The sequence below is a fragment of the Perissodus microlepis genome, chromosome 15, assembly GCF_051167445.1.
Source record: "Perissodus microlepis isolate ML-2025 ecotype Zambia chromosome 15, ASM5116744v1, whole genome shotgun sequence".
Lineage (NCBI taxonomy): Eukaryota > Metazoa > Chordata > Actinopteri > Cichliformes > Cichlidae > Perissodus > Perissodus microlepis.
Window position 1 is genome coordinate 8,243,315 of NC_140475.1, and position 11,776 is coordinate 8,255,090.

Genomic DNA, 11,776 nt, shown 5'->3' on the forward strand with positions numbered 1-11,776 from the left:
CATCATTTGAGTAACACAACATTAGTGTAGCTTTGTTTGTTTTGCAGGAACGTTTCACAAAACGAAAATGCACAATTAATCAAAACACATCATATATAAATCCATCATGTTATTAAAATTATGACATCACACGTAAGCCTTAAATTTGCCATTAATCAAGCGTCACTGAGAAGTTCTTATCTTTATATATAAAGTCTCTCCTTTCTGTCTTCCTACATGTTTCTACATCTCTGAGTGAAGTTATCGCGCACTCATTTCTCTCCCTGTGAAATACAGCAGCTGGACCTTTAGTTACCAACCTCACGGTGTGTGAGGCAGAATGCACACAGACAGTTTGTGTGTTTGCTGATGTTTGTTGAGCTGATAGAAACATCTGAATCTGAAGTGCCACGACCACAACTTATGGACACCTGGACCTCTTCAGGGCCTACTTTAACCCCCGAGTATAAACGCTATAAATGATACCGTTTAACCTAACGTAACAAGCCTGTTAAAGAAGCAGAAGGTACAGATATCTGTTTAAAAATGTAGGAAATAAAAGTAAAAAGTTTTAAGAAAAATAAATACTCAGTTAAAGTGCTGATACATCAAAATTCTACATAAGTACACCTCTGTAAGGGGGCTCAGAAATGTTTCCTGGTTGGTTTGTACCAACAGATTGCCATGTTGGCCTGAAATCTTACATGCACACATTTCAGAACCACATGATGTCTGCCTTTTTGGATAAAGCAGAATTAGACAATCCTGATTTGTCTTTTGAAGATGCTACTTTCCAAACAGGTTATCACACAAGCACATTTCTCTAAATCCCTTTAATCTCTGTGAAATACTCAGAATTCAATCCCCGTATACTGTACGTGGCATTTGCAACTCATTTTTTTGTCTCATTCATTTGTTCTTCCTGCTGTATTGAGCTGACTGTGATGACGCTGCCTCTGCTGAAATAGCCATTGTCATGCACTGCCATCTGCTGGCTAAATTTCTGAGCTACAGGTGCCAACATCGTCTTTGTGGTTGGTCAGACGATGCTTCATTATCACCTGGACAATGTTTTATCAGACAGAATGATGTCACAGCTCTACAGAGAACTTCATTGAATTCAGCTTGTGCACTGGGAGCCAAACAAAAGGTAAGGACTGGAAGGATGACTTAAAAAAGTAACAAGAAAGTAGAGAGAAGGCTGAAGGAGGTCAAAACAATTAAGTTATGACTGTAAAAACCTTTGTTATACAATACTGTGTAAACGTTTTAAGTAATCACTCATTCCTTTATATTTTGCTAGGGAAATATGGGAAATACATGCAGGAGTTTACTGAAACGTGCAAACATAAATGGCTCTGCGGAGGCCATTGCATGAGTGATAGTGTTTCATTATGTATTTGTCTATCCAGGTATGCTTTACTGTAGTGATGGGTTTGGGATCAATATCATGCTGAAAATGCATCCTGTTTCTTTGGGAAATACTTTGTGGGTGTAAAATACTACTTTACGTCTGTCAAAGCGCATTATCATTTTTTCTTTGTGTATTCAGCTGAAGAAATTGGAACAAAACGTGTTTTTGCAACAGGCTGCAAGTAACAAACTTCCTAAAGATATAATTTAAAACAGACACAATACTGGTTCATCCCTTGAATTAAGTGATTTTTTTATTGCTCGACTGATTCACAGGTCAGTGTTAACTGGCTTAAAAAACAAACAAACAACAACAACAACAAAAAACATTCCTCTGAAAATAATTGGGCACAAGTACTGCATGATATAAAGCAGCCAGTGTCCAAAGAAGCCCTTTGAAAGACCTTCAGAAAGTCTGAATGTCAGGGTCCCTGTGCCTACCCGGTTGGCTCAGTATGGCTACATATGTTTTTATTTTCATTTTTGTTCCTGCTCTCTCCCTTCCTCTCTTTCCCTCCTCCCTCTGCCTGGGCGGAGCTCACCTGTGGGCTCCTGCCCTTGGCCCACGCACCTGTGGCTCATCACCTGAGAGTGTTCCAGCTCCTTTATAAGATGGCAGCTCTGTGTTTCTCGTCGCTGGACCGTTGCCGACCCTCATTCCCTGGACCAACCCCTGTGTTACCTGAGTGATCGAGTGTGCGAAGAGTGGAATAAGCCATGGTGTTTTCTGTGGAGTGTGAAGAGGAGCGTGAGGAGTGGACGGAGTGTGTGTGGACTTTCAGCGTCTTTCCCCATTTGTGTGTGGACCCCCGGAGCCCGGCTTTCCCCTCACCTTTGTAAATAGATCACCTGGGGTCCGTTCTTCGTACCTCGCTTACTACATCCAAGATCAAATGACACATCCAAGATCAAATCATCGCGCCAACTTTGAGCTCGCTATTCCGGTTCTCCGAACACACCTGTTGTTGACGATTAGTACAGCTGGATGAAGTAATGTGAGATCACTGGGTGGCTTAAAAGGGGCTACGCATCGATAGTAGAAACATTGATCGGCAACCCTTTGATTGGTCAGCGAAAATGTGGAAGGAGCGCGCTCAGTATTTTTCGGCAGCAGAGCAAGAACTCTTGATTGAGGGATTTCAGGAGTTTCAGAGTTTAATAAAAACGCAAGGGAACACTGCAAAGGCTGCAAAAGCAAGGAGAGAGGGCTGGCAGAAAGTTGCTGACAAATTAAACTCGGAAGTAATGTAGTAATAATAATAATAATAATAATAATAATGGATTGGATTTATATAGCGCTTTTCAAGGCACCCAAAGCATGCCACTATTCATTCACTCTCACATTCACACACTGGTGGAGGCAAGCTACGGTTGTAGCCACAGCTGCCCTGGGGCAGACTGACAGAAGCGAGGCTGCCATATCGCGCCATCGGCCCCTCGGCGGTAGGGTAAATTTATTATATTATATTATATTACATTATATCCTCTTTCACATTAGAGCCACAACAGGACCCACTAGAACATGGGACCAAGTAAAAGTGAAATATAAGAATATTCTACAGAATGGTAATATTTATCACTTATATTGCTTTTAGTCTCTTGAAAAGAGACCCTGAAATAATCTGTTTGTTTGTTTATAACAGCAACCAAGAAAAGGGCAGAGCAAAAAAAGACAGGTGGTGGTCCTGCACCCCCTCGTCAACAAGTTGGTTAAGTAAATAATACCCTCACGGGAAAATCGATATCTCTCTATGAGCACACTGTCGCGCTGAGCTAAAGGATCCTGTCTATCCCGCAATATACGCTGAATTCTGAAAACTCTCCTTATCAGTCTTGCACCTTCCGCAATGGGTTGCTCGCGTACAAACGGACAGGACATGGCTGCGACAGACTTCCCAAATCCACCTTCGCTTTTATAGCCGTGGTCTCTCATCTTGATTACACGAAGTAATTTACTATTACTACTCTAAAATATGAATTACATCTGAAATAATCAAATACATGAAATAGAATGATTAATAGTACATTTCCCTTTTTTTAGGAAATGACCTGTATGTATCTGTATGAAATCAATAAAAGAATCAAATACTGCATTATCTTTAGTTACATTGATAATATTTATTTATGGAAAAACAGTGGAAAAATATCGCTGTTGCTTTCGTATAAATGAAGCGGACATACCTGAGTGGCCGCGATCTAATCCTGTTTACATAAAGTAAGCCTGCTCCCAAGCAGGTTTACGCTTACGGATCTGTTGCTATGACAGCAAGTCCCGGATGAGCTTCGGAGAACCGAACGATCCAAGATCACGCGAAATCGTCAACAATCAAATCCAGCTAATTTACTTAGCGAGGTACGAAGAACGGACCCCAGGGGTCTGTTTTAGAAAGCGGGTTTAGAAAACTCAGAGTTAAAAATGATACTCAGGGTTGAGTAACCCCGAACTGTCCAACTCGGAATATTCGGTTTCAGAAAGGCTGATAACAATTAGTTCAATCAACGCGGAGTTGCTTTAACCCCAAATTAAGCGCGCGCACGAGGATACATAAAGCCCTGATTAGTGGAGCACAGATCAAGCGAGTCACCATGGAGACGGAGGGAAAGAAGGCGCGGTCAATGTATTTTACAGCGCTTGAGGCCGAAATTCTGATGGCAGCATATGCCGATAACATGCAAATTTTGCGGAAAAAAAGTAACACAGCCTCAGCTGCAAAAGAAAGGGAGCATGCATGGCAAAACATAGCCGACAGAGTCAATGCGTGAGTGTTAATTTAAACATTGATCTAGGGATTTCCACCCATTTAACACGTTATTTTATTATATTTTATTTTATTTTGTATTTTATACATTTTATTTTGTGACGTGATGTGAGCGCAGGTGCAACCCAACAGGCCCCAAACGTTCCTGGCAGCAAGTAAAAATGAAATATAAAAATATAGTCCAAACAGGTAAGGTGTAATTGTATTATGGGTCCTCCACCACCACCACTCACAGAGGCTGAGCAGTTGGCCCTCAGCCAAAACAGTGGGCGCCCAGTGGCTGAAGGCATCTCTGCGGGGACATCCTCTGAGTCAATAACCCCGCAAGACACAAGTGCCTACATAAGAGGTAAATTCAAAATAATACATGATGTGCATACATCCTTTCTTCACAGTCACCTTTGCAGTGCTACTCATTCATTTGATAAACTCTTTACCATAATGAATTATTTTGTAGTGAAGTTATTTTCCTACTAATTTTGCCTTCCCTCAGTCTTGGTTGTCTTTGAGAGCATAATGACAATGAAGTGTAAGGTGATTGGTATATGTTTGTTAATTGCCATCTGGTCCCTTGTAAGTTATAAGTGACCTGTATAAACCTCATATTCTATCAGTTGATGGTGATGGTGTACTGCATCTGGTGCAGCCTCCTGTTGAGCCAGACCAACATGCAGTTGTGAGTACTCTTAATACTCCACAGATTATATGAGTTTACAGTAGAACAGCAATGTTGTTAATTTCTTTACTACAGGAAAATAATGAAGAAACATTGACAGCTGTTACAGAGGAGGAAGCAACAGAGACACTTTATGAGGTTTACATCTTACAATGGAAAATATAACAATTGAATAAAATGTGGTACTATAATAAAACCATGGACTTTCTATGTCTCTAACAGAGTGATGATGGAAATGAAGAGGAAGAGGGTCCAGCCACTTCTCCAACAAACCTTTCCTCAGTAAGATGTTCAGCACTGATTTACAACCAACCTAAGTAGGCATGTACTATGAATGTCAATGCTATTTTCTGTGTTTCAATAGCTCCCTGTAAAGCAGCTGTACAAGACCTATTTGATCAAGAAAATAAAAAAATGCGACTTGGAAATGGAACACTTCAAGCAGCAGATCCAAAAGACCAAGATTGAGATTTTACTGCTGGAACATCAGTTAAGGGTGGGTGAAGTGGTCAGAGATGGACGAATTATTTCAGTGTTTGAACAACATAATAATATACTTATTAATACTTTGTGTACAGGAAATACAGGCGACCAATAAAGCCAGTTGAACAAAAAATCTGTTTATTCGTCTTTCAACATGTTGAGGTGATGGGTCAAAGGAAATGATTGTGACATATGGTGTCTCTGACTGCTCTTCCATCTTGTATGTCCGTGGGAGGGTCAGGATGTTCATGGTTTGGATCACTGCTGATGTTTGGTTCAGAAGGACAGTGTTCCCCTCTAATTGTGGCAATGTTGTGAAGAATCACACATGCCACAATAATGTCACATGCCCTTTCTGGGGTGACCCTGAGTCTTTGAAGGCACTGGAACCGGGCCTTAAGCATTCCGATAGTCATTTCAACTCTGGCTCTTGTCCTGCAATGAGCCAGATTATATCGCTGCTGTGGGCCCAGTTCAGGGTCAGGGTAAGGGGTAAGCAAATAGGGTAAACATGGATACCCCCTATCACCAAGCAAGTAGCCAGTGAACTCTCCTAAGACAGAAGGATACACTTCAGTTCAAATGTCCCTGTAGCAATTGGTCTTTATATATTTTAAAGTATTTTCAACTCACCATGTCCAAATTTTGTGCTCAGTGTACATTCACGAAAAATTCGTGAGTCATGAACAGAGCCTGGCCACTTGGCTTCCACATTTGTGATAATGTTGGCAGCATCACATATGATCTTCACAGTGCAGAGAACACAAATTAGCATCCATTACTATAATGAAATAATTTGTTAGTTTGAAATGCTACAGGGAACTATGTACCTGTACATTAATGCTGTGGAAAGACTTCCTGTTCACATAGTCTCCTTCATTTACTGAAGGAGCAATGATTGGAATGTGAGTGCCATCTATACAGCCAATCACGCCTGGGAACCCTGAAAATAAATGTAAAATTTAAGTAGTAGTTCAAGTATCACCACATCATGAATTAAGTTTTGTTCATCCTGATACCTGCAATTTTGTGGAATCCCTCTTTGATAAATCTTGTGGGTCTATGACCGGGGAACACCACAAACGAGTGCAGGAGACGTTTCAGTGCAACTGTAACATTCCTGACTGCCCGACAGACGATAGCCTTGGAAACGTGCTCAGCGTCACCAATATTATACAGAAAGCTCCCGTTTGCAAAAAAACGAAGTGCAATACAAATAATATGTACAGAACTGAGAGAATGTCCGCGATGTGTCACATGAGCAATATTAGGCCTGAGGATGTTATTCAAATGAATTATAGATTGTGCTGAAAAACGGTAACGTTCACACAGAAAATCATCAGGAAATGATAAAATGTCCAAACGCGCTCTAATCACTCTCTCCCGGTGGAGAGCTCTGCGGAGAATTTGGGCTTCAACATCTACTGGCTCTTCAAGGAAGGGGCACGCCATGTCTGACACTTCCTACAGTCAGGTTTCCGACAAAGAGGCGGAGAAAGTCAGGGTAAGTTGAAGTAAACCTGCTAGGGGGCAGGTTAGCTTCACGGAGTGTGTCGTCATAGTAACTCACTCAGAATTAATCTAAACTCGCTTTGTGAAACCGAAAACCCAGAGTTTTCGTTAACTCAGGGTATACTTACTCAGAGTTTGCACTAAACCCGCTTTCTGAAACAGGGCCCTGGTGTTGCTGTAATAGACTCTTGTGTTTTCAAAACTTAGAGCCTGTGCGTGAGTCTGTTCAGTCCCGTTGTGACACTGAAAAACTATGGCTCAAGACCACTTTAAAAATTACAAGAAATTCTGGCCCCTTGGAAGCAAAATATAAATAAAATAACGGGTGACTCGAGACTTTTGCACAGTATTATAGAAAAAAAATGAAGATTACAACCCATCCATAACCTCTGATTTTTTAGCTTTCAGGGTAATGGTTAAATAATGTACAGGAAATGTGCTGATTGCTTATTTTTGTTTGAGATGTGTTTTAACTAAAAACATTTTTTCCTCTATTAAAATGAAACGTTTGGTTTCAATTGGCAGTCCTTAAGAAAGCTTACAAAAGCCCTGATGAAGGCCATCAGAGTTGGCCTTCCTGGTGAAAAATAAAATAAATGAAAATAAAAACATATGTAGCCATATTTTTGAGCTGGGAAATGTACTGTTTAACTTGAATAACTTATTTCTTTGTGGTATCTTTAAATCTCAGATGATGGGACAAGGAGATGGGGCCCATGCTCAGCCTAATGAGGGTAAGAACTTGATCTGTTATTGCACAAAAGAAAAGTAATATAGTGTTGAAGTTTATTTTGATCAGCTGTGACTTTGTTAACTGATCTTTCATGTAGAGCAACCACATGAAACGGCTGAAGATGGTGACGGGGTAGAGAGGTACAACTTCATTGAAAATCCTGTGTATCCGTTTATAGCCATTATACCACGTTCCTATGCAGCTGCAAGACCTCTGCAGCTTCACAACAACGACAATGATGATCACATCGATCTGGACAATTACTTCAACGTTCATTTTGAAATTGATGACAACAACGCTGATGCTGAAAATAACCACAATAACAGTGATATTGAACATGACCACAATTATGGCAGTTATAATTTTGCCGATGATAATCAAAATGCTGACAGCAGCAACAATGAAGAAGAACGCAATGAAGGTCATCAAGATGAAAATGCCCTTGCTGCTGCTGAAGCTGACTATGAAGTCAACCCGGATGCAGGAGAAGCAGAGGAGGATCTGCTTCCTAGAGGATTTAGGAGACGGTTTAGAGAGGAAGACAGTGAAGATGAGACAAGTCCTGCCAGCAAACATTTCCGCTGGTGGAATGAGACGTGACTCCAAATAGTGACATGACAAACGTCACTCACAGTGACTGAATGGAACCTTTTTTTAATAAAAATGCATCTTCTACTCAGTTGTCTTTTGATTAAATGTGAGCACTGCAACACCTTTGTTTTTAAAAAGAGATAAAACTGCTTTTGTAAAACCAAATTACTCTGGCAGAATAGAGGTACCAAGGTATGGGAGTATTCTGATATTTAACCTCCTAGGACCTGGCGTCCACATATGTGGACATCACATTTTGGGTTGTCTAGACCAAAATACAAAATTTTGCTCTACAAGGGCCTGATATCGAGATACGAGGACATTATACTGTCACTGTTCTAAATTTAAAATGAATGTCCTCAAATGTGGATCTCATTTTTCTTAGAAACAAAAATTAGGTAAAAAAAAAAAAGATCAGGTAATTATTTGTTTTTACATTCATCAGGTCCCAATCAGACCAAATAGCAAAGAGAAATTAAAAATGCATGCCATGAAAGACTTCGGGTCTTAGGAGGTTAAACACAATCAATGTGCCATCCTACTAAAAACAACTTTACACATAAACTTTAAAGGTGTAACAACATTCAGTAACTTGCCCAAGGATACTTCGATTAGAGGACCCAGGGGATCAAACCACCAACCTTCCAAATGGTGGACGACCTCCACCGTACGTCGTCAGGATCGATAAATGTACTGAGATTAAGCAAATTATTATTATCATTTTATTATTAAAGCTTCTTCTGAGTTTTAATTAATTTCTTTTTTAACTTCAATGCTTTCTAAGGATCTAGAATGTCATATGACTGAATACAACTGCACCACTCAATATAAACCAACAAACCAACAGAACGTCCACCATTTTCCTTCCATAACCTTTCTTAGCCCTAGAACACTATCGCCGGGTGATTTTCACCTGAGATGATATATTTACATGATTTTCAATATGTTGCATTTGTCTGAGTGTCATGAGTCCTTGGGTAGCTTCAGCATTGTCTTTGACGTATTCGAAGGTGTGGGTGTTTCCCTAGCCCGCTTTTTCCTACAGACATGTGTTCGGGTGATTTTCACCCAGCAATAGTGATGGAGGGTAAAGTAGGTTTTGGGTGGATTTCACCCGGTGATGGCGTTAGTGTATAACATTTCAAGTCCTGATCTTCAGCGTGCACAACATCCCTACCCCTGGCACTCTTGCAGCTGAGGCAGGACCAGTGGCAGCAGAAAGCAGTAGTCCCTTAGTGAGGTGTGCTGACTGTCTTGGACAGGAAGTGTATCCACACCATTACTACCTTGCGTGTATTGACTGCATGTAAGGAATTAAGGAAGTAAAAGTGGTCCTGGAATTTGCACGTTATCGTAATTTATTGCAGTGGTTATGAATACATATCACAAAAGTGTTATTTCCAAGGGAATTCATATGATGAAAAAAATATTTTAGGCAAATGTTCATTTTTACCCACCAAAAAGTGCAATTTTTTTTGTTTCTCTCTCCTGCAGCTGTTTGCATGTCGAGGAAACTGTGCTTTCACCAGAGAAGTCTCAAATGTCCCAGGAATGGGTGGACCAAAGGCCAACTTTCCAGTGTCATTAATTTTTTGATCAGGAATGTTTTGTTCTCGAATTCCTAATTTTTCAGTAATTTTGGAGCATTTTTTTTTGGAGCATGGCACAGCTGAAAATAAAAGAAGACCACTCTAATTTGTCATGTGTTGTCATATTTTGATATATTTTGATGCCAAGTGCTTTTTGTTAGGTATATTATATCGGGTAAAAATCACCTGGCGTTAGTGATGGTGTTACTATTTATAGCAATAGTGTTCTAGGGTTAAAGGGCACAAATTGTACTAATTTGTTTTTAGTTTTATTTCAGGATCTTCTTGAATAGGTTTAACAATAACATGAGTAATAATACAACATTCATTATAAATACAGAGAGAATAGAATGCACGTGATAGACAGATATGATCTTTCTCCTGCTCACCCTGTTCATAAGAGTATTTAAGCCAGATGCCGGGTCCGTGGTTTTCCAGTTTCTATGTGGGTTGTATATGTTTTTTTTTCTTCACATTTACAATGATATTTATAAAGGCTTTATAAATAAATCCTATCTTCAACATCTTCCTTGGATCAATAGTTTAGATCCTCAAAGTTCTCAGTGCTGCCCCTAGGTGTCCCTTGGTAACATTTAATGAAGCCCCTCTAGCAACAAGGAAAGAATGGCCCTACTCTACATTTGATTCACATTCAGTGGGTGTCACAGCACGACACACACAGCAGCCAACAGCAAAACATTTGGTGTTTTTAGTTGATGGCTGAGGCATTTTAGAGGTAGAGTTAGCAGAAGCAGTTGTAATGGTTTACTTTGAGGCAGCCAATGTAACACTGATAAACTCTAAGAGGTGTGTGAAAAGTGGCAGTATTTATTTAATAATAATATTAACACATTTTATCTTAAGCAGCTTTCAGAACACTGAAGGTCACCTTACACAGAACATAAAAAAGAAGAATAAAGAAAAAACTATCAATTCAATAGGACCTGTTTATAATATATTACATCAATCAAGAACAGAGGATTCATCTGACAAATGAAACCAGGACGTTTTAGGACGATGCATTAAAATCAAATGTTTTTGAACCAAGTTTCCAGTTTGTCTCCTTCGCATTTCATTGCTCTGTTGTTTACAGCCTCTGAAAGTTGATACTTTGGGCAACATCACATGTCATATTTCTAAATCAGTTGATAAGATGTGTGAAGATGTTCTTGTGCAAGTGAGCAGTCAAAACAATTTGTGCGCATGCGTCTGTGTTTATCCCTCCAAAAGATTATTGATGTGTTTTATACATTATTGATGCACGCTCGTACGCACTCCCTCACTAGTCACTGAATATAGCATCAACTTCAAGTAGCAGAACTTAACTCAGTAACTTTTCTTAAGCATCTAAAACACGGTTGCACTTTCTTGTACTTTTTTCTGCAATATTGTTCTTTCTTCCCTTCACTTATCAGGTAGCATGAAAAAACACTTTTTAGTGATTTCAGTCAAAGTACTGTCGAAGTCAAAGTATGTGACCAGTCTGTAAAATAGTATTGGATGCATGCTATCCATTCAACTACAACACTACATGACTTAAATAGACAAACAAACAGATCATAATGCAATCTATCATTTAGCTATTTAAGACAAGGGTCAGTCTTCTGTTTATTTTGTGCTTTTGCTATAACACCTTCTGTACGCTACATTATACAAATAGCATTTGAATATGTTTACACAACACCATGTACTTTTTGGCCTTTAGACTATCAATAGGTGTGCTTCCTGATTATTGCTGAGAGATAGATAGGGGCAATCGTGGCTCAAGAGTTGGGAGTTCGCCTTGTAATCGGAAGGTTGCCCGTTCGAGCCCCGGCTTGGACAGTCTCGGTCGTTGTGTCCTTTGGGCAAGACTCTTCACCCATTGCCTACTGGTGGTGGTCAGAAGGCCCGGTGGCGCCAGTGTCCGGCAGCCTCGCCTTTGTCAGTGCGCCCCAGGGTGGCTGTGGCTACAATGTAGCTTGCCATCACCAGTGTGTGAATGGATGTGTAAAGCGCTTTGGGGTCCTTAGGGACTAGTAAAGTGCTATACAAAATACAG

The 11,776-nt window shown here is 40.0% G+C and overlaps 1 protein-coding gene across 3 annotated transcripts; it reads left to right on the top strand.

Moving 5' to 3' along the window:
• Positions 1 to 1,977: 1,977 nt before the first annotated feature.
• On the top strand, positions 1,978 to 5,466 carry LOC146371592 (uncharacterized). Of its 3 annotated transcripts, XM_084953940.1 has the most exons (5): positions 2,720 to 4,500; positions 4,766 to 4,827; positions 4,903 to 4,965; positions 5,050 to 5,109; positions 5,192 to 5,466. In XM_084953940.1, the coding sequence occupies exons 1-5, from the start codon at positions 4,359 to 4,361 to the stop codon at positions 5,423 to 5,425; spliced, it is 561 nt and encodes a 186-aa protein (XP_084810066.1). In that variant the 5' UTR covers positions 2,720 to 4,358; the 3' UTR covers positions 5,426 to 5,466. The 3 variants fall into 3 exon arrangements, 1 of the variants encoding a protein (XP_084810066.1); XR_014802782.1 differs by lacking the exon at positions 4,766 to 4,827 and having other exon boundaries at positions 2,703 to 4,500; positions 5,050 to 5,465; XR_014802781.1 differs by lacking the exon at positions 4,766 to 4,827 and having other exon boundaries at positions 1,978 to 4,500; positions 4,903 to 5,466.
• The last annotated feature ends 6,310 nt before the right edge of the window (positions 5,467 to 11,776 follow it).